At 48.3% G+C, this 22,971-nt stretch overlaps 1 protein-coding gene across 1 annotated transcript; it reads right to left on the bottom strand.

Annotated features, from left to right (window-relative positions):
• Positions 1-4: 4 nt before the first annotated feature.
• DDX6 (DEAD-box helicase 6) lies at positions 5-21,838 on the bottom strand. The gene is made up of 14 exons (XM_072979423.2): positions 21,696-21,838; positions 19,091-19,532; positions 14,143-14,206; positions 13,738-13,842; positions 11,841-11,970; positions 10,670-10,816; positions 10,445-10,539; positions 10,027-10,149; positions 9,759-9,887; positions 8,906-9,022; positions 7,293-7,356; positions 6,547-6,648; positions 5,279-5,461; positions 5-3,746 (listed from the first exon to the last, which is right to left on the bottom strand). Exons 2-13 carry the CDS (start codon positions 19,288-19,290, stop codon positions 5,286-5,288), a joined length of 1,452 nt encoding a protein of 483 aa, XP_072835524.1. The 5' UTR covers positions 19,291-19,532; positions 21,696-21,838; the 3' UTR covers positions 5-3,746; positions 5,279-5,285.
• Positions 21,839-22,971: the final 1,133 nt, after the last annotated feature.

Genomic DNA, 22,971 nt, shown 5'->3' with positions numbered 1-22,971 from the left:
AAGCTTGTCCCAGTGAGCTTTTATTGAGCTAATTCTCTCTTTAAAAATAACTCAGGATTTTACCAGTCATCACTTCGGCCCTCTGACATCAACACGGTTATCAGCCTTCCATCACATCTTTGTGTACAGAGAGATAAACAATGAACCAAAACTGAGCTTTGCTGGACATTTGCCAGTTACTGGTTTCCCCACCCCCAAAAATAATATATATTTTTAAATTTTTCCCTCCCACCCCACCCGCCTTCCAAATTCTAGTCCCCCACTGTTCACAGTGAACATGGCCTGGGCTGGGGACTAATGAAATACAAAGTTCTTTCGATTGAACACAAAAGGGTTATGTTCCCTCTTCAATTTTCCAGTTGATTTCAATTCAGGGAATACTGACTAATTCATTTTTTCCCAGATAGCCCTCCCCATATTTCTTGGTAAAAATACAGCAAGACTGTATCTTAGGATGTCCCTCCCTCCCTCCCTCCCACCCACCCACCCGCTGCAGCCCCCAGTCACCTGCACAGGGCTCCAGAATGTTGCCAATGGGTCTTTAACACCACAGAGGCAGGTCGTGACTCTCAGTATCCTCCTTTTCCTAGCCTTGGAGGAGATAAAAGGTGGCCCCGGCAAGTGAGAGGCATCCCTGCTCGCCAGTGATCTTCCTGCACTCTGCCAGGGCAGGAAGGGGAACTGTGCTTTGCAAGGGAGGACAGCTTTGAGCCCCACCCACCCGCCTGCCTGCCCACCCACCCTCTCTGAGCCCTGGAGAGACTGTGGTTAACCAATGCCAACTTGCTTGCCCTCAGCAGCAGAGGTCAGACTACCGCCGGAACCATGGCAGTGTTCTTCCACACAGCAAGAGGTGCCTCCCTTAGCTGGAAACACTTGGCAAACTCTGTGCAGGTAAACCCGCCCATAAAAGAAAAAATTAGAATGAGATGTCTAACACTAACCCTTCTGTTTGTGGCCTGTTCCCGTGATCTCAAACTGCCCCAACGACAGACACAAAAACAGAGGGTGAAGGAAAGATGCTCCCATCTCATTCTAGAAAAACTTAAAAAAAGAACAAAACAAAAAACTAAGGCCGATCCACCCCCCTCCCCATTTCCCACGGGCCATCGCTAACAAGTGCAGAAGTGTCTCACTCAAGCCTGGCTTGGCCCCCGCCCCTGGCTGCGAGACAAGGAACAAGGTGGTGCCAATGCACTGGGGGCGAAGACAGCCACATGGCATCTCCATGGCTCTCTAAGGACACAACTGCAATCAATGGAAATAACTGCTGCCAATTCACTTTCACAAGCAAGAACTGAAAATTATCAGATTTGGTTGTTTTCAGAGGGGGAAGGGGTTAAAAAACAAAACAAAAAACAGACCAGGGTCTACCCGGTCGCTATCTGGAGCATCTTTCCATTTCGGGGTCCCTCCAAGCCCTGGAGAGAGACCGTCACTGACCAATGTCGGGTGGCTTTCTGACCCAAGAAAAGCCACCCAAAATTGGTGTTCATGACTATAGGCAGACGCCGCTTTTCTGCCCAGCGGCTACATTTGAAGTAATACTTTCCATTTTACAATGCTGTGCTTTCAAGAGTGGCGAGATGAGCATGGCACAGGCCACCTCCACTCACGGCAGCACATCCGGTGTGCAGGCCCTCGTGAGCGTCTCTTTTCCTGCACACCGGTCATCTTTGCACTAAAATCGCCCTCTTCTTTCCCATGCTGGAAAGCCACGCTGGCTGCAATAGAAGGGCAAGATTTTGCTTTTGGTCAGAAATTCCTACCCAAAAAAGGTCCCGCACCCCTCCCCGCCACAGAGAGTACTTGCCTGGCTGCCGCAGCCAGCGTGACTTCCCCAGCAGTGGAGCTGGACTTTAGTGCAGCTTTTGCTACGTTGCTGTGGAGTTACTTGGACAAAACATGTTCACTATGAAAGGATTGCCAGGAGGCACCTGGTTCAGTCAAGCACAGATTGCTAAAGGGACTGGGGTAACTAAAGCAGTCCTGTTCCAATTCTGAGGCAAGGGAAATTTAGGACCACTCAAGCTCCTTGGGGTGAGAAAGCAGGATGGTGCCACAAGTGTGGATTCTGATTCCAAAGGATGTGGAAAAAGTGCCTCCTGGCTGCTGGTCAGGGAAGGGAATCCTTAAGAAAGAAGTTTACAGGTCAGGTTGTCTCACTCCTTTTGCCTGGAGATCAGGCCAAACCTCAAGCATATTGGGAGGGGCACAATTTAAAGCAACACCGCAGGCACTGAAAGCGCTTACCTCGCACAGAAGAGGCCAAGCAAGACCCAGGGGGCTGCCTTGACCTCTTCTGGGGTGTCTGGATAGACAGGCTGGCACCAAGTCCACAGCCAAGCTGCAGGGAGCCCCCCAGGGCAAAAAGCAGCCGGGAAGGGCCTGCTGTGCTTGCTGTCGGTGGCTCCAAACCCCAGCTCTGCCTGCCCTGCTCTGCCCCTGCAACCCAGGTGCCCCCTGCCCCCAATTCTGGAGGGGCAATCCCACAGCAGCCCCTCCAACAGCTCCTGAGGAACAACAGTCCCACGCCCCCATCTCTTCCAAGGAAGAACAGCTCTACAGCAAGCCAGACAAACGAAGAGGCAATGCCTGGCATGGAAGCAGTGTTGCAGAAAACTGAGCCCCTCTCACCTGTAGCTGCTGTCAAGATCGATCTATAATCCCTTTAAGCCCAGCAAACTTCATCAAAACAAGAAAAAAAAAAGGAAAAAAAGAAAGTTATACATGAACCCATAACAGAAAAACACATATTTACAGAGTTTATACAAGTATACATATCCAATTTTCTGTGGAACACACTTCAGAGAGGAAAGATGGCCACGGCTCTGAGACAAGTCTACCTAGCAAGTGCTGCTGTGGCCACCCATGGAGACTCACGGAAATCAGTCTGTAGTGTTCCAAGAGCGCCCAGGGGGCCTTTTCTTTCGGATGGCTCCTGCTGCAGGTGAGTGGCAGGTGGCTCTTTCCTCCTGGAGTGCCAAGTTGCCCTCCAGCAACCCAGATGGTCCAGGCTACTTTGCTTAAATACACATATTTACAGAGTGGGTGAACTGCAACTGTGTCTCAACGCCTCCAATTAAAAAAAAAAGTAAAGAAAAAATGTTACTGACAAGTGTCACCTCCCGGCCCAGTGAAGGGGGTGGGAGAGAGGGAGGAGGGAGGGGAGTGGAAGTGGGAGAGAGATTTTGACCTGAACCAAAAGGACTCCTTGGGCTGTGTCTGAAAGGTGATATTCTGAATGGTCTCGTAGCATAAGGCACTTTGCACACGTAAGTAACAAGCTCTTTAGCTCAGAAGACAGATGAGGAGGAGGCCAGGGAGAAGTTGAAATGCACTCAGGCAGGAGGAGGCTGGGGCTGAATCCAAAATCGCAGGGAAGCTTCTAGAATTTGGGAGTCTTCTCTTTTCAGAGTTGTTGTTCTTCTCCCCCACCAACAAAGAAATTAAAACCAGCAGTTAGTGCAACCAATGTTCAGTCAGCACACAGTGCAAACATGTGGGAGAAACAAAAGGTATTTCCTTCCTATCGTCTGCTTTTGTCCTCACAGCCAGATTTTGGAAAAAAAAAAAAGGGTGGGGTGGGGGATAGAAGGGTGGAGAATCTCAGCTCTTTAGTCTTCACAGTTCCAAAACAAAGAAACAAAAAGAAGGGAAAACCCACAAAACGAAGGGCCTCCCCAAAGAAACAATGCATCGCATGTCCGGATTGAAGGGCTGCTGCCGGTGTGCTTCAGCAGAGCCTAGAATGGGAGAAAGAAGAGAGACTGCTGTGAGCACCCAGGATGCGACTCTGGACGGAGGAGCCCTCTGACCCCAGGACACAAACAATGGCGGAAAGGCAGCCAGAACAGAAGCCTGGGCCCAGACGCCATCCTGAAATGCATCTGTAAATCTCAAGGAGATGCGGCTGGGCGACACAGGGAGGCGTGTGCCTCCTCACCCCTGCACATGATATGTAGGCGCTGGCATTCAGCCAATGATGGTATCTGGCACCCTCTGGAGCGCCTGCCTTTCATTCAGGAGAATGGGGACCCTGATCAATGGGGCTCCTGGCTGGTGGATGCAACCCTGTGTGGGCAGCGTGGCTGCTTTCAGAGTGAGCAGATCACATGCTGGCAGGGAAGGAGGGCCAGCATGAGTGCCAGCCACAGGTTGAAACTAGTCCTGCATATGTTCCCACATATGCCAAAATAAGGCTTCCCCAGTTTACAAATAAGTAGGAAAATTGACTTGAACCAGTGACCTTGTGGAGAAAACACACACACACACACACACACACAAATATATATACAGGCCCTTAGGTAAACCAATGCCGCCCCCGAGGCACACCTGGAGCACAGCCCGTTGGGCCCCTGAGGTAGTTTGCCAGGAATGACTGAGACCCGTTTTTGTTTGCAAAGCCACTGTGAGAGGGAGTGCGGAAGGTTGGGAGGAGGGACCCTAGGTTAATGGACCAATGCCGCCGCCGCCGCCGCCACCACCATCACCCTCAATAAAAGAGCGGCTGCCTCCTCTTGACACACAGCGGCACCTCCCCAGCAGCCAGGGCATGCAAGAGGGGCTCCTCCCCTCCTGCTTCCCAGTCCTTGCTAGAAAGGGCAGCCCAAAACATGGTTTCTGACACCTGAGCTGTACCTAAGTACAGGTAAACCCCCCTGGTGGGAGAGCCCAGCTCAGGGCTCTGCATTAACATGATATTCCTAAATATTCCATACGGTCACTGCAGAGCCCTAAAAGAAGAGTGGCAATTTCAGACAAAGCTCCATGTTCCCCACAAATGCCTACTAGAGATGAAATGCTCTGTATGCTTCATGGCATGAACCACACATTACCTCTATTTCCATTAGACCCCCAACACTCTTTCTCACAATCACGAATGATGATGACTCCACCCCTCTCTGTAGACTCTTGGGAACACAAACACACACACACACACACACAGAGAGAGGCCAGCAGGCCTTTAAACTTAGCTGGGACCCCACTAGTTCCAAATCACAAGGTGTCTCATGACCGAGCTATAAATCCTGACTTGGCCTTCCAACCCAAGAGCCAGCTGCTCACGAGTACTGAGAAAGAGAGCAAGAGCGTGCAAGAGAGAAAGCACACAAGCACGCAGGGCCCTTCACGTGTCCCTGAGCATCATCCAAAGGAACAGGCGCTCAGCCCTAACTGGGGAAAGGGGCCCTGAGAGAAGAGGACGCCATGACGCCGCCTGCTTCTCCCGCTTCCCCCAGAGACGTTCCCACTCCCCAAGACCGAGTCAGGGACGCACCCAGCAGTTAGGGTTTCTCCTCTTCTACCGACTCGCTGTGGTACTCTGCCACATAGAGGCTCTTGTCGATGTTGCTGGGGATGGGCTTGATTTCTGTTCCCAGCTGCTCCTCAATACTTTTCAGGTTGAATCGATCATCGTAGGTGATCAAGTTGATGGCTAGGCCAAGGTGGCCAAATCGACCTTTGAGGAGAGAAAATGGACCCTGAGTGAGCAGACTTTTAAAGAGACTTGCAGGCAGACCCGCGGGGACAGACGAACACCAGCACGCGTCTTGAATGATTCTGGCTTTCCCCACACCTCCCAGGATATGGCAGCTAAAAGGTACTGCTTGGCAGCCCCATTATCTCCGCAGAGAAGCACAGCGTTTTGCTCTCCACTGGAAGGGCTGCAACCCGAGGCCAATGAAGCCGAGGGAAAATCCTATCTCAGAAGATTATTTGTGTGCTGCAATCTGTATTCATCCTAAAAGCAGTTTATAAATATCCCACAAAACCCATCCTCACATGCACATCAATGGTTGCAGAACAATAAAATGCAGCCAAACCGATCAGGCCCAACCCCAAAAGTTGGTCACCTGTGACCCTGGCAGAAGGCACAATTCAGGGGGCTGAGGCACCACCGGAACATCCCGACGGGACCTTTGCCCATCCCCAGAGCACAAGACGCTGCCATCTACCCAAGGGCAAGAGGGAAGTGGGATGCGTGGGTTGCTTTTTTGCAGGGACGAGCCTGGGCAGAACTTCACCTGTGAGCTACACTCTTCTCAGGATCAAGCTGGCAGTCAGCCTAACCGCTGAAACAAAGGACACACCTGGGGCAAACCACGCCCCCCAAGAGAGAAGCTAAAACAAGACCCCTGGGTTCTAAAAGAACAGGACGAGAACTGCCACCTCCCACTCCCACCTTTCTCCTCCAGCCTGACAAGGAGCCCTGGCAAACTCAAAGAAGTTGGCACGCTTCCCTGACCTAGGAGCTGACACTAGCACAGGGAAGGCTGAGTGGTGGATTTTGCTTTTACTGACAGACCCAGCTTGGCTACTTTTTTGATCATTCAGATTGCTTGCCTATAAAACCAAGCTGAGTGTTGTCACCTGGGCAGAAGAAAGGAACAGGTAACGGGAGCTGTCCATCTGTGGCTCATGGACACGAAGGACACAGTCAAGCTGGCTGTTCCCTGCCTTGGACCCACACCTTTTCGCTTGTTCTCAGGAGCAACTAACTCACCACGGCAAACAAATCTATTCTTCCCAGCACAGCATCCTCACCTGATCTGCCAATACGGTGGAGATATGTCTCTGCCAGCTTTGGAAAATCAAAGTTTATCACAACATTCACAGCTTGGATATCAATACCTCGGGTAAACAGATCTGAAAGACAGAAATCCCAGGCCAGACAATTTAAGTAGGTCCTCCTCAACCAGAACTGATCATACTTTAGCTGTGCTAGGTACATTTTGGACTGAGTGTGCAATCAAAATGTTCTAAACAAATAAACAGCCACAGAGATGTTTTCCAGCCTTGTGTTTTCATTTTCTTTAACCTTCCAGGTCACAGCTATATTTGAGTATCCAGATTTTCATGGAGGAATAGCACAGGATCCTTCAGATGGACAATTATATACCACCTTCACCCAGTCCCCACCCTCAAATTAAATTGAGAAAGTTAAGGAATCTGTTTCCTGGCTATTCATGCTGCCATCAAATTCAACTTGGATGGTTCTAGAATAATGGTGGCAGGGGCGGGGGGAGGGGGGAGAGAACTGCAGTAGGGGCTATTTCTCCTTATTCTTACATTAATCACAACTTTTCTTCTTGCATGATGATGTTTTCAAAACACTGAGTTACTCAAATAATCTTAGTGAATTGTGACAAGAGAAGAACATTCTGATAAGTTCCCAAACAGGGAAAGTCTCAGAAGATGGCCTTCCTGCCAAAAGGGTGTTTTCATCTCTGAGCTGACTAGTTCTTCAGGCAGGGCATGGGCCGGAGAAAAAGCAGATGATGGGCACTCACCAGTGCAAACAAGATTGCGGCATAAGCCATTCCGGAAATCGTGGAACACTCGATTGCGGTGCTCCTGGGAAGAAATAATAGGATTACTCACCAACAGACCCTCCCTCCAGGTTCAGAGGCAAACAGTGGTGAAGCCTGTTATCCCTGCCACACCACACCTGCTCCCCCTCCTGGAAATGGCAGGTGCTCTTCTTTGCCCACTTCAAGCCACAGAACACAGTTTACCAGAGGAAAAGGCACTCTACTAAATGTCAAGACCTCTGGAGAGCCACATTTCAATCACTCATATTACTTCTTTGCCCCTTCTATGTTCACGTCTGGATCGCCCCACTTCAGTTTGTCTGAGCTTATGCTAGTTTTTACTATGCTGCCCCCCCCCAGTCTCCTCTGGGTGCCAGATTGATACAATCATGACACACTTTAGTTTAAGAAATGGAAGGGGATCAGTTGGGAAATCTTGGAGCACTCCTCATGCTAACATGTTATTTAATAAACAGGAACATAACATTAGAAATATATTTAAAGAAGACATTCTCTCCCATTCCATTACTCCTCTCACAAATTAAAATTCTACATGTGCAACAAAACCTAAACAGCTTCTGCCACCAATAATTTGAGATGACAACAGAAACTAGTATGTCAACATTTCAAAAACAAAGGCCCAACTACTGTGTATTAGCCTAGAAATGTTCAGCTTAAGCTAATTACTCTACCAGCTCCCTGGATGTTTATGTAACCAGCACTTTCAAAGCTCGTTACCAGAGGAAGACAGGCTGCCTAATCAACAGAGGGCAGTATTCACTAATAAACCTGATATATCCTGTAGATCTTAAGCTACAATTTATTGAACAAAAAATTATGTTTAAAGGATACCAGACACCACAAGACCCTTTTAGGAAAAGTCTGAGTAAATCATCTAAGAGCTGGCACTATAATTCTCCTGTTGCACCTCCCACATACACTAGGGTCATGCCCTGTTATAAGCTCATGGAGGAATTATTACACATATAAAATTTTGCACTGGCTCCTTCTTGGATCTTTGCTGATACCTCTGTACTTTTAAATCATTTGCCTGCTTTTTGGAGGCTGACCACCAGTGAGCAGAAATGGCATTTTCATGCCTCTACTCAAGCTAACAAAACTTCTACAGCTAATAGGAAACCTTTTATAAATGCTTATCCCTCCTAGATATATATGTGTTGTTTCTTCTGTTTAAAAAAAGAGGTTACTAAGCTTCTAGTTTCATTAGCTCTCCTGCTTCTTCATTGTCTTAAAGATACTTTGTTCAAATGTTATCAGCAACAATTTAGGGGACTGCAAAGCTCATTACCAGAGGAAATGACACCACAGTCATGCTGGGTATCCCATTTTATTTGGCCCACACTCCCACAACCAGGTGTATATGAACTTTTTGCTTATATATACACAGTACATCTGAAGAAATGGACTGCAAAGCCATAGTAGTTCAGACTAAAAAATAATCCATCAGTCTCAGCAGTTCCAAAAGGTCTGTTTTGCCGTTTCAGTTTTGTGACACATCTGGAACCAGGGTGACATAACTGAATATTAAAACCCTACAGGCACTTGTGAATTGCTCTGACCTTCACACTAACCTGTCTCATCTTTGCATGAATGTAGAAGCAGGAATACCCCAGCTGGGAGATTTTCTTTGCGAGCAGTTCAACTCGTTGGGAGGAGTTGCAGAAGATGATCGACTGGTTAATTTGGAGCTAAAAACAAACACAAAAAGGCATTACATTTCTCACAGTCCGTAGTTGAGCCCAATCAGCACAGACAACAGTCCTGGGTGAGCATCTCACATATAGCTCTCAATGAAATGTTCAGCCATGAAGCATGCAAACATCTGCCAGTGTGGTCAGTACCAGACACCATTCTCAGTTCTGGAATTAAAGGAGGAAGTCTATGAAGTAGCTCTACTGGTTGTGGTGAAGACCGCTACCTGCTTGCAAACAGAGCAAATCTGCCAGGTAAGGCAGCTTGAATTTGTCACCCTCATTCCCTTCCCTCACAACAAGAAATATATTTTCCTAACTCTTCTTAACCTGAAAAAAACAACTATACACATCTGCTTAAAATGACGTTCTATTTCTCAGTCAGAACTCTAGACTTGTGTTGAAAGTAGTTATTCTACTGCAAAGGGATGTGTGCATGAAGACAGGACAGCAAATGGAGAGAAGTCAGGCAGGCCTAACAGATGAAGAGCAGTGGGAGCAGTCAGTGTAACTGTGCTAGTGGCAAAACACAAGTTTTCCTTAAAACTGTGGCACCAAATGTAATCTGTCTTGGTAGTCCTCCTTTCTTTTCCAGAACCTTTTAGATAAAAGGAAATGTTATTTAGCCCAATGTTTAGGAAAACTGCTTAGCTTCTTAGATGCCATGTGCAAAAAAAGGAGCCACACAATCAGGGAAAGAGGAATACAGTGAGAGCCACGTGCCACTGCTTACCCTGGAGAAGAGTGTGTTGAGGCAATGCACTTTCTGGCGCTCAGTCACATAAGCATAGTACTGGGTAACTCCCTTCAGGGTCAGCTCCTCCATCAAGTTAATTTCATAGGGTTTCTGCAGGTGAGAATTCTGAAAAGAGAACCATCAGGACCTTTAAGGAAACGGGCAGCCCACTAGCATTCAGGGAGAGGGGGGCGGCAGTCCAGGTGCAGGGCCAAAACCCAGCAACCCCAGCCCAGAATCCCTAGCTCAGCTGTACCACACTCACCATAAACTTTTGTACACTCAGAGGGAAAGTGGCTGAGTACAGCAAGATCTGCCTGTTTTTTGGTAACGTGAGAATAATGTCTTCCATTATTTGAACAAAATCTTGGGAGAGCAGTTTGTCTGCCTGTAAAGAGAAGCAGTGATGGCAAATGTCAGGGTACTGTTTTATGTATGTCTTTCTCTTCCACTCATTTAACAGAATGAATCTGATCTGCTTTTACTACATCGATTGACTCTTTTTAAGCCAAGCAGTTGCAACTCTTCTTATTCAGGAAGCAATCCTTCCTTGCAAAAACTATTGGGAAATAGGCCCGGTTTCAAACAGTGTTTCAAAAAAGGCAATTACACCCAGCCTCGTAGCTGACCACCACTCCTTTCCTCTGCAAAGAACAAGGTGGTCACCCCAATACTAACATTACCTCATCTAGAACAATCATCTGGACATGGTCCACCTTTGCTACTCCTTTCTTGATGAGATCCAGGATCCTCCCTGGTGTAGCTATCACCACATGCACTGCAAAAAGAGAGGGGGCTGTTATTTGAATTCAGTGCTTGCGAAACTCCAGAGCGCAGAGGGGCCAAAAGCCTGCCGGGGGCTTCCGTTCAGGAGCCAACACTTCAGAACACCCCACAAGCCACCCTACCTGTGTCATCAAGCCGCATTATGTCATCACGAAGGTTGGTTCCTCCTGTAGTTGCCATCACTTTGGCCCCTCCCATATGTTTGCTGACCTGGATGCAAATTTGACTGACTTGCAGGGCAAGTTCTCGTGTGGGAACAATCACCATTGCTGTAAAAGAGGGGCAGAACACGAGACTGAAGACTTTTGGTTAACCTAGTGGCCTCACTATCCTGTCCAGACATTCAGTGGATACAAGGCACCTGCTAAACTGCAGATGAGAGACTTTCATGGCAGAATTCATCACCACTGAGGTACTAAAATTCACTGGCTGAGAGGGTATTAAAAGTATTTAAGCCCCTCATCTTTTTTTTTTTTTTTGGACTTATATACCGCCCCATAGTGCTACAAGCACTCTCCGGGCGGTTTACAATTTAATTATACAGGCTACACATTGGCCCCCCAGCGAGCTGGGTACTCATTTTACCGACCTCGGAAGGATAGAAGGCTGAGTCAACCTTGAGCCAGCTACCTGGGATTTGAACCCCAGGTCGTGAGCACAGTTTTAGCTGCAGTACAGCGTTTTAACCACTGCACCACGAGGCTCATCTTCTGAAGCACTATTGCTTTGAGTCACAGATTCAAGGGAGAAACAGGGGTCAACCAGCAACTTCTTAAGAGGAAAGAGGTGCCAGGCTGGATTAGGCCCATCCAAGGCCTAGGTAGCCTAGCATTCCATTCACTGGCTTCAAGCACAAGCTTCAGGATCATCCATCTGACTGATGATGGACAAAGAATGCTAGGTTCAACTTGACTGATACAGCAAAGTCAACTGTGCTCCTGACTGGGGGTAAGTGTGAGGCTTGCTCTACATTTACTGAATGGGGACATTACAACTGTTGTTTATACAAAGCACCTATGTCATAACATGATAGACAGGATCAGCGAGACCTATCCTGAAGCAGACCAGTATGAGGGCCAGTGGCAAGTCCAGAACTGGGACTTGGAAGAGCCACAGAACTGCTAACAACAACAACATGGGTGACCAAGGGTCTCTCAGTGACCTACCCTAATGGACTGCTGGCTGGATAACGTGAGGAGGAGAGTCCTGTCCTCTGCGTCAGAGAGGCACAAAGCAAGAAGGGGTGAACAAGACACTGCAACTCAGACTCGCGTGGTGTCCTCTTTCACTGACCTTGTATGTTATCCTTTTTTAAGTCAAGCCGTTCAAGTAAGGGAATGAGGTAGGCGCCGCTCTTGCCGGTTCCATTCTTAGCTCTAGCCAAGATATCCCTCCCAGACAAAGCAATGGGAATGCTCTCCTCCTGAAAGGAAGCCGCAAGAACTGGCATGAGACAACACAACCCTCACCTCAAGGGATAACTCTTCTCATGTACCCTTGGCCAAAGATCCACCCACCCACGTGCACGCTCCCTCCTCCTGCCCTCATCTTCTACGTTTGCCCCAAGGATGATGCCAGGATGAAGCCGCTTCCAAAGAGGTGGCTGTGTCTGTCTCCTTCAGTATGTTGGCAAAAATAAAAAATAAGGAATTATGGTATCTTCAAAAACAGCAACTGATTTGTTTCCATCAAAATCCACCTCCTCCGACACGGGAAAGGCTCATACCAAGGCAATTGTATCGGTGTAGGCCATGAGCGGGTGAGGACTGACAATACACAAGCTGACCCCATGCATTGTGAACACTGAAATGGGACTATCAAGATCTTGCTGGGTGGGTTCAGCTGTCACAGAACTGCTAAGAATTGTTTGTGGCGCACCAGTCAGAATTTGTCCACAGAAACAACTATTTTATACAGGTACATGTAAAGTAGTGCAGAAAACTGGCTTATTAATATATGTAGTGTCATAAAAAGCCTTCGGCTTTATCTGAGGTCAGAATTTATCTGGATCATCATCTGGCCATGATTTGTACCACCATGGGGACATGTACAAATACAGAGGGCAAAGAACGAGCACTCTCTGTGCGCGAGGAAGTAGATTTTGATCCACAAAAGCTGAAGTGGAAACAAAGCCAACAGTATGTATGGTGGCAGAATATTGCCTTTTGGCCCTTCTCTCTCTTCTCCCCCACCTGTTTTTACACAATCTCCCTGACACAAGTAGGGTAATCCAAAAGTACAGAGGAACTCCCACTCATCTCAATAAACTGAATTAGGGATTAATAAAGTAGTTGTACAATACTATGATGGGGGAAAAGAAAGGTTTTTTGTTTCTTCAGGAGCTTTCCAGGTACCACTGGATTTGAGACCCGTAGGCCTCATTCCCCCAGCAAGGGACTGCCACAGAGAATCAAGATGAGTCTGACAATGACATGCCACACTCTGTTAAAAGAACCCCAATGCAAACTGCTATCTAGTCAGAATCCCAGAACTATAGTCAGAAGGCATCCCAAGGTAGTCCAAGGTTAGGCCAGTGAAGCCCTCTGGGTGCCATATTGTATGCTTTGGCAAGGAGTAGTTTTTCCCATTCCTGCAGGCATTCCAGAACTGAAGGCTTCCGTTTTAAAGAGGCGAAGGGATTCCCCAAGCCATCCCCCAAAACTGAAAGCTGAAGCAGTCATTTATGTACATTTGGGGTTAGTTCCCCCACCCACCCAATTTTTGGCCATTTTCAGGGATGGTGCAGCCTGTGGTTGAGGGTGGAAATAAATTGCTGGCCCTCGTGCCCACCCCGAGCTACCCATCTTTGCTCTTGTCCCACATCCTGCCCATGCAGGATTTATTGTTTGTACTTTGCGGTGAAATCTCTAAATGGGGAATGAAATATAAGTCTTCTAATTAACAGAAATCACTGGACTCCACTACGAGAAGCTTAGACTGCTGCAAAGTGCTACTCTACAAGAAAAGTCTCACATCCACCACACCTGCTATGTTTGTGCCTGGATGAGAGAGGCGTCTTGGCCATTTGTGCAACTGCTCAATCCTGTTGGATCGCCAAGATGCAGCCACCCTATGGCATTGTATTGCACTCTGTGCAGTCATTCTTTAACACCCAATGCTAATACCCCTTTGCTAAGCTAGCATCTTACATCCTAATTCTTGTCAGAAAGCCCGGCGATTGGGCACCAACCTGGATAGGAGATGGTTTTTCCCAGCCCATTTCAAAAATTCCCATCAGCAACTCCCGTTTCAGACAGTAATCTTCAAATTCATTTCCTTTTGTGGATGTCACGTCCTGAACAAGGAAAGAGGACAGTTAGCTTACAATACTGGCACTCGGTGCATTTTGCCAACCCTCCAGAATCAAGAGCAAGGCACTCTCCTTCCTCTCGTGCCCTGCCACAGTTCTGCTTGTCATGGGGAACAAACCAGACTTTGGTCATGGATAGACCTGTCTGTCTTTCTTCTGAGGCCAAGATAATGATTAGCCAAGCTTATTTCACTTCTCCCAAATGGTTACTGTCTCCCTCCTTCCTCTTTCAAGCCATCTTGTGAAATACACTGCAAACCATCATTCACTTTAGGAATGCCTTACCGAAGTTTTGATTCTCAGATCTTTCGGAGGGAGTTTCAAAGTCTTCTTCCAGTCATCGCCAGGTCTGGAGGAAGAAACAGTGTTATTACTTGCTCTTGCACATTTGATGCTAGAATAACAGTGAAGGTGCATGCACCGTCATCCCACCTCAGGGTTTATGGACTGCAAAACAGGTATATATATCAGGGATGAAAATGTCAGGAGAAAATCTGTCTTCCTCAAAGAACATGCCTACACACCAGACTTAAGTGACTCGATGAAGTCAGTCCCTCTCCTAAGCAGCAGCAGGGACGCTTGGGACAGAAAGTAGTCAACAACTTTAATCAATTTCAATTCCCAAGATGTTCTGAGGAAAGGAAGACGATGAATAGGGTGTAAAACCAACACATCTATGGTTTGACCAGGGCAGAGAAAATACATCCTCTTACACCATGCCACACAGTGCAGATGTAAACTAGATACGTTGAAAGCCTTTCACACATCATTCATTTTACATGGTTTGCTGTGCGAGGCAAGATTTCTTCACAACTGCCAGCCACTGTGTTCTACAATTTGGAATTAATCTGAGACATGCTAGGTAAATACTGGTCAGATACCAATGCAGTACTCAAACAGGAATCTTGAGGACAGAGACAAGGTATTAAAATCTGCCTGTGGCACCACATGTTATCTTGAGCCCAGTCACAACACCAGAAAGCCGCCTAGAGTGGTTGTTTTGACCAGATAGGCGGGGTACAAATAGAATGAATGAATGAATGAATGAATGAAGAAACAAAGAAACAAAGAAAGAAAGAAAGAAAAGAAAGAAAGAAAGAAAGAAAGAAAGAAAGAAAGAAAGAAAGAAAGAAAGAAAGAAAGAAAGAAAGAAAGCTAGAAATTGGATGATTTCTTGTTCAATGTAGTCAGGCCCTCACTGTGGGAGGGCTGCTTTACTTTTGTAAGATACTCCCTCTTTACACCAATGAATTAAGGAATCTCAGCTCTGTAGGTTACTCCTCTCCTTGGCCAAGGCACAACTGCAGTTATTCCAAGGGGACGGAGGCTACCTAGAACCATTTCAGCTTGATGAGAACTCCTGGGAAACGAAACAAAAGGGAGAACCACCATGCACAAAAGAAATGCAAAGCAGGCACAGGGTCCAAAAGAGGATTTCGAGGAGCACACCACTAGTTACACCAATGCCAACAAGAATGCTTAAGCACGCCAATTCAAAATTGTTGACCTTCAAAAACAACAACGCATCCCTAAGAGGATCATGTGCACCAGTAGAAAGTGACCAGTGCAACAGTTTCTTTTAAAAGATATTCCAGAGGGTAACAGGATCACAGAATCATAGAAAAGTGAAGTTGGAAGGGGCCTACAAGGCCATCAAGTCCTGATGCAGGTTGCTTCACTTAGTATCTGTTCCAGGTAAAAAGCTGGAAATTATTACTCAAGATGAATTCACCAAATGTGAAGGAATGCAAACCACGGCTGAAGGAGGAACGCGGGTCCTCCAAAGCACAAGTCCTGTCCCACTAATCATTCAGTTCTCTAAAAGAATCCACAAGCACGTGGATCAGGCTGACCCTATAGCCTGATCCACAGACAGATATGATTTATGGTGAGTCTCCGGCTTCTCACGCCCTCACCAGACTCCTCAGCAAATGCAGCACTCATGGGATAAAAGGAGAAGTCCTTTTAACAGTTTAGTATAGCAGCTCTCCTGAGAAACCTATATGTGGGACAGGAAGCAACAGTTAGAACTGGATATGGAACAACGGATTGGTTCAAAATTGGGAAAGGAGTACAACAAGGCTGTATATTGTCAACCTGCTTATTTAACTTATATGCAGAATACATCATGCGGAAGGCTGGACTGGAGGAATCCCAAGCTGGAATTAAGATTGCAGGAAGAAATATCAACAACCTCCGATATGCAGATGATACCACTCTGATGGCGGAAAGTAAGGAGGAACTAAAGAACCTTGTAATGAGGGTGAAAGAGGAGAGTGCAAAAAACGGTCTGAAACTCAACATCAAAAAAACTAAGATCATGGCCACTGGTCCCATCACCTCCTGGGAAATAGAAGGGGAAGATATGGAGGCAGTGACAGATTTTACTTTCTTGTGCTCCATGATCACTGCAGATGGAGACAGCAGCCCCAAAATTAAAAGACGCCTGCTTCTTGGGAGGAAAGCAATGACAAACCTTGACAGCATCTTAAAAAGCAGAGACATCACCTTGCCAACAAAAGTCCGAATAGTCAAAGCTATGGTTTTTTCCTGTAGTGTTGTATGGAAGTGAGAGCTGGACCATAAAGAAAGTTGACCGCCGAAGAATTGATGCCTTTGAATTGTGGTGCTGGAGGAGACTCTTGAGAGTTCCCTGGACTGCAAAGAGAACAAACCTATCAATTCTAAAGGAAATCAACCCCGAGTGCTCATTGGAAGGACAGATCCTGAAGCTGAGGCTCCAGTACTTTGGCCATCTCATGAGAAGAGAAGACTCCTTGGAAAAGACTTTGATGTTGGGAAAGTGTGAAGGCAAGAGGAGAAGGGGACGACCGAGGATGAGATGGTTGGACAGTGTCATCGAAGCAACCAACATGAATTTGACACAACTCCGGGAGGCGGTGGAAGATAGGAGGGCCTGGCGTGCTCTGGTCCATGGGGTCACCAAGAGTCGGACACGACTAAACGACTGAACAAACAATAGCAGCTGGTTAAAGGAGTAAGAATTATGAATAAATTGTCCACCTTCACAGGGAATGGCTGTAAATTGTTGAGCTCTATAAGAATCTGTACTGGAACTAGTAGTTTTTAATCTTGCTTATAAAAAACCTGGGGGTAGGAACAAGCCTTGTGGTAGCTAAGGTGGACAATCAAACTATATTATTTATAGCAGTTAAAACAACAAATGTGAGCAAAGAGCTCCAAGAGGATCACTCCATACCAGAGGGTGGGCAGTGAAACAGCTTATTGTGTTGAATATGAGGCACTATAACCCCCAAATCATAACTTCACATACATGCTGATGGGGCAAAGCTGGCAAGAGATGACCAGGAAATGGATTCTGGAACTGTGGCAGAAGCTGAAGGAAAATAACCAAGCATGTGGCTCTTGCGAAAAAGGCAAATTCCACATCTGAGATAATCAGGAAGAGACTATGTGAAACTGCTGAAGGGGGAATTAATAATCACACTCTGAACACCCAGCAGCATTTCAATGACCACACAGGAAAGAAGGCACCATAAAGCTGGAAAGGATGAAAAGGGCAACAAAAATAAAGAAAAGTCGGGACAACTGCCTATGAGAGCATGACAACGGCCAGGGCAATTTTAGAAAAAAGGGCAGACATCCAGAGGGATGTGTGGTGTGATATGGGGAGTTGTTCTCCCTCCCTCGTATTTCCGCCTGAGGTCAGTCAAGCAATGAGACCAAATTAGTGGACAAGGGCCAAAGGAGGCACAATTAAACCAGACAGTCCTCTGCTAGGGAACGTAGCGAAGTCTCTTGCCTTGGACAACTTGAGAAGGGGAGAATTAAACAAATTCAGTGAGATAAAGGCTACCAATGGCTACTGGCCACAACAGAGAAACTTTATCCCCAGTATCAAGAGGATATGAGCTCGGTACAGATCTACAAGCTGAAAAGTTGCCTTGGAAAAGACACAATACAGAGTCCAAGGGCAGTTGGAACCTTCTCCCCAGATGTGGCCACATTACTACTGAAAAAGGAACACTCCTGAAGCCTCCCTCTTGGACTTTCAGGCCAACTCAAGACAAGAAGCACATTTCACCACCTTCGGCTCCTAAGCCAGCAGAGCATCCTCAGGGAGACAAGAAACCTTCCACTATTGGGCCGGTTTGGGAGACCCACAGATGTCATACCTATTGCAATCTGTTATGAGCAGCTGGCCCTGAAGACTACTCTGGAACTTCAAAAGATCACAAATGCAGAAGCAGAAGACTAACTTTGTTTGACAAGGACATTCAATGCCAGTTCTGAAAGTTTTGCTGGGAGTCAGTTTGGTTGTGCCTGGATTTTTAATACCTTCAAAGCCCCCCACTGCACAGAACATGATTAAACACCATCACTCATTGACACCCTGCTGAGAACAGATTACTGGAGGCTCAACCAGTGGAGATGCAAGTGGCCTCAACTTCCATGAGTTCTCACAGTACCAAACCTACACTGTTGTGCCTTCCCATTAAGAAAGCTATCAGAAGTTGTCCAGGTTAGCCGTTAACATGTAGGTGCAAGAACTGTGTGCGATTATTGGAGAGCTCAGGGGTTTAGGCATCTGGGTGTACAGCCAGAGGTTAGGAGTCAGAATCTGCCTCCTTGACAGAGGCTGGACTTAAAGATCCACATGGTCCTTCCCAGCTCTGCAGCTCTAAGATGATTATGATGATTACTACTGCTGCTATTACTGCTACATTTATAATGCTTAAAGCGTTTTCATCACTTTTTTATAGTGGCAACTCCAGCTTCTGTTGGCTTTGGCCTTTGTCAGATTTAGCCACAAGCATCTCAAGGAAAGAATCTCTCTTTCTGATTTGCATTCCGTTACTCTAAGGCACAACAGCACTAAACAAACTGCAAAACAAATGAGAAAATTCCAACACCCAAAAGTTAGGCATTAAAAGTTAATCAAGAATTCAATCAATCTGCAAAAGCACTGAAGTGGAATCAAGACTATTGAGAACTGAACAAAACCAAAGCAGGCTGCTGTCAGCCTCACAGGGAATGGAAACATGAGCCGTTCTGCCTAGACACACAGAGCTGAAATAACATGAACGAAGGAAAAATTGTGATGGTAAAACCTAATAAGTTATGCTCTGATCAAACATCATCCTAGCTGACAAGAAGGCCGAGCAAAGGGAAGACCTCGTGTTCCAGCTCAAGAACAAGGACTCCAGGTGTCTGAGGTCTGCTGTTGCTGCATCTTTCGGCAGTTACTCACTTGATAGTGGAGGCCATGCTCTGTGCTTGCTGCTGAGTGCCATTGTTGATTGTGGTGGGATGCTTCAGTTGGTTTATCTGCTGCTGAGCCTGTGTCCCCGTGCCTCCAGGACCGCTGCTGGGTTTTACAGGGCCCCTCAGTTGTCCATTCTGACTGGTGAGACCCATTATAACAGGGTTCTCTGTTCTGGCTGTACTCATGTTTTGCTCTGTAAAGATGTCTTTTTGAACTTGAGTACAGAAACTATAATAGTTTATTAGGCTCTCCAAGATGAAGAGATAAATAAGGTCCTGCTCAGTATATGAGTCTTTTATTGCAACACAGGCAAGCACCTGTAAAGTCACTCAAAAGTAAAGCAGTCACTTGCACTGATGCACTCTGGAACACCTTTTTTTAAATCTTCTAACAAACTTGAGTTCTGTCCAAAATAATTCACTTCAATCTGGGGAAAAACACACAAGAGAATTCTATTAGCACTTGCAGTGTTTGGTTACAACATACATTTTCTGTTCCAAAGAATGCCCACAAGGATGCAAGAGGAGAGACAACCTGTATTTTATTTAATGCAGCACACACCCACATCTGCCTTGTGACACTGTCAAGACTATATATCAAACCTCTACAGACCACATCACACTTCATTAGAGTAGCAGATCCACAGCTAAAGCAGCTGGCAGGTACACCATAAAAAGGAAAAAATATATTGAAATTCATTTATTTATTTAAAAATATGTATATCATGCCTTTCTCCTAAAAAGGATCCAAAGCAAGTGTAGAGTATCAGGTAGGAAGAAGAAGAAACAGTATTGAATAGTAATAAACATCAATGTTAAAAGCTAAGACTGAAAGCATTAAACTACTAAAAACAGTTAGGGCATCAACACTGAAATTCAAGCTCATGTACAAAAACCACTGAGATCTCAATGATCACTACACACATGTCAAACGCCTGCAAATAACCTTACAGGTTATTCCTGCATTCCATTTCCCTCTAAAGTTGTTTACTTTTTTTTTTTACACACCCACATGCAGAGGATGTTGTACATCTGACGAAATAGACTATAACTCATAAAAACTTAGGCCACAGTCAATGTGTTGGTCTCTAAAATGCCTGAGGAGTCTCTGTAACAGACAACTAGAGACACCCAAATGGAAACAGCCTCATCTTTCCTCATCAACATTGCTCCGCAAATGATGGGCTCCACTAATGAAACTAATGACAGCCCTGTTTACTTAAAGATTTTAAAATAATATTGGCCTAAGTGGGACAACAGGTCACTTAAGTTTATTGCCATTCTTTTCAGTTTCGCTTTCTTGCTTGTATCTTGCTGTTCTTCCTCATTTTCAGAAACACTACTCCGGCTGTTTCTCTGCCATGCAATAGAAAGTCGACACACCACGTTAAAGGTAGCTGAATGAGAAGGGACTTGGACGGTGCTACAGAGATTAAGGAGCCCTAATCCTCCTTTCCTATCTTTTTCTGAAGGCGGAAGACCTATCGATAAGAAAAACACCCCGCTACAGCATTTGAGGGGGCAGTCAGGCTTCCAAAGAGAAATGTATCTTTTGAGCGAAAGCAATCGGTTTGGAAAGAAAAAGGGAGGCTGGCAAGAGACAGGTATTTTCCAAAGCATTAAACCGATTTAGCATCGGCGTTGGAGGCACAGAAAAAAGCCAGGCTCTTCCAAACAAAATTTAGGGGCGGCGGGGCGTGGAGTAGGATGCCAGGCACAGCCCCACCGGGGAGGAGCAAGGCCCCCCCAAACCATCTGGAAGCTGCCCCTCGGCGGAGGCGCCCAGCGAGAGGCCCCGGGAAGCGGCCTGGCCTGGCCTGGCCCGGGTTCGGCGCCGGGCCCGAGGGTCCGGTGCGGCCGGCAATGCCGTGCGGGGCCCCTCCGCCCGTCCCCTCTCCTCTCCTCTGCCCCGCAAGGCAGGGGAGGGCGCCCGGGAAGGCTCCTGGCGAAGGGCCGGACCCACCGCAGGAGCCAGGCCCCTTCGGGCACAACTCCCCGTTCTGGCCCCGAAACGCCACCGGGGCCCCCCTCCAACCCAGGCCCGCCGGTTGGCGTCGTCGCTCCCATCGTCCCCCTCTCCGAAGACGGGGGCCCATAGGCGCTGTAGTCCGACAGGCCCGGCTGGAGGGCGGGAGGGCGGGGAGGGGCGCTGGCTGGCTGAGCCCCCGGGCGGCTTCATTCGGGCGGCCTAAAGGAGCCGAGCAGGAGGGCCCGGAGAAGTCCTCGCCCGGGACCCACCCTCGGCTCCCGGAGGCCTGGGCGCCCGCCTCCCCGGCTTGGAGCGGGAAGGGGGCGAAGCGGGGCCGCCGCTCTTCCCGCAGGGCCAGGCCAGGCCGAAGGCAGGCCCCGCGCTTTCGGGGCGGCCGAGCAAGGAGGGGCGCGGCCCGAGGCCCCCGCCAGAGCCAAGGCCGCCCCGGCCGGGGAGGCTCTGCCGGCGCACAGGCCGCCCCCGGGCTCGGCTCCTTTCCATCCTCTCCGCTCCGCTCGAGGGCGCCTGAGGGAGGGCCCGATCCGGGGGCCCGACCCTGCCCCAAGGCCAGGCAGCCCTCCGCCCCGCAACAGCCCGCCCGCCCGCTCGCTGGCTTGCTTGCCTGCGCTTGGTCGCCCGCTCCGGGTGCCGGCCTCCCTGCCTGCCTGTCCGCCCCTCCGCCCGTCCCTCCGTCGGTTGCTCTGCTCCGGACTATGGCGGCGGCGGCGGCGACGCGACAACAAGATGGCGGCCGCTTCCTTCCTTCCTTCCTTCTTTCCTTGCGTCCTTCCTCCCTCGGCGCAAGCCCCGCCCCGCCTACCAGCCACGCCCCCGCTGCCGCCCGGCGCGCATGCGCGGGAGGGGAGCTGCGAGGGGGCGGGGCGAGCGGCTCGCTCCGCGGGATCCTCCACGTGCGGGAAGGCTGGGCGTCGTCGTCGTCCTCCGGCCGGCCGGGCTCGTTGGGCGCCCCGGGAGGCTGGCGGGTTGCGGGGGGGGGGGAGCTGGCTGGCTGGCTGGCGCTTCCGGCCTTCGCAAGTCAAGACGGGGAGGGGAGCGCGCCGCGGTGGGAGGCGGTGGGGGCTCCAGCCGGCGCCCCGTGGAAGCGACGGGTCGCAAGCGCCTCCTGTGGAGGGAGAAACCGAGGGCTGGAGCAATCTTAAATAAATTCACAAACACCCATCGAGGGCGCCTGGAAGGCTTTGATTTGGGCTGCTACTTTAAATAAGCCCCAGCGTTGAAAAGGGTCCTGTCCTTCCTCTTCTTCTTCTTCGTACTTTCAGTTCTTCCTTTGCAGTCATTCAGAAACAGGACGGGGAGGAGAGTCCTGCCTTCCTCCTGCAGACGCCTCTCTCGGGTTCCTTTCGCAGCCGCAAAACCTTCTGCCTCTTTCCGCCTGTTCTCCTCTCCTCTTTCCAGCGTCCTCTGAAGGCCAGAGTCACCCTGGACCTCCGGGTTGCCCCCATTTGGCTCTTGCTTTCTCTGTGGCCTTCTCAGCTCCCACCCCCACCCCTCTTTTCTGCCAGAGCAAGAAGGTCATCTGTGGTAAGGCTGGGGGCCACAGGGCCCTGGGGCTGCACAGATGGAGTGGCCATGGGGAGCCCCTTCAGCCCGGTTATAGCAAACGTCTACAAGGAACATTTCGAAAAATGGGCCCTGGCTTCGGCATCCTTTGCACCCACAGTCTGGTTCCGATATGTGGATGACACCTTCACAATTTGGAACCACAGTGAAGAAGAACTGGAAGAATTCCTAAAACATCTCAACAGCACCCTCCCAAATATACAATTTGCCATGGAAAAAGAAATAGAGGGCCAACTCCCTTTCTTAGATGTCATGGTCATACGCAAACCTGACCTCCGATTGGGACACAAAGTCTACAGAAAACCCATCCAGACAGA

The sequence above is a fragment of the Pogona vitticeps genome, chromosome 8 (assembly GCF_051106095.1).
Source record: "Pogona vitticeps strain Pit_001003342236 chromosome 8, PviZW2.1, whole genome shotgun sequence".
Classification (NCBI taxonomy): Eukaryota; Metazoa; Chordata; class Lepidosauria; order Squamata; family Agamidae; genus Pogona; species Pogona vitticeps.
The sequence above is the reverse complement of the archived record's forward strand: the minus strand, read 5'-3'. Positions and strand labels throughout refer to the sequence as shown.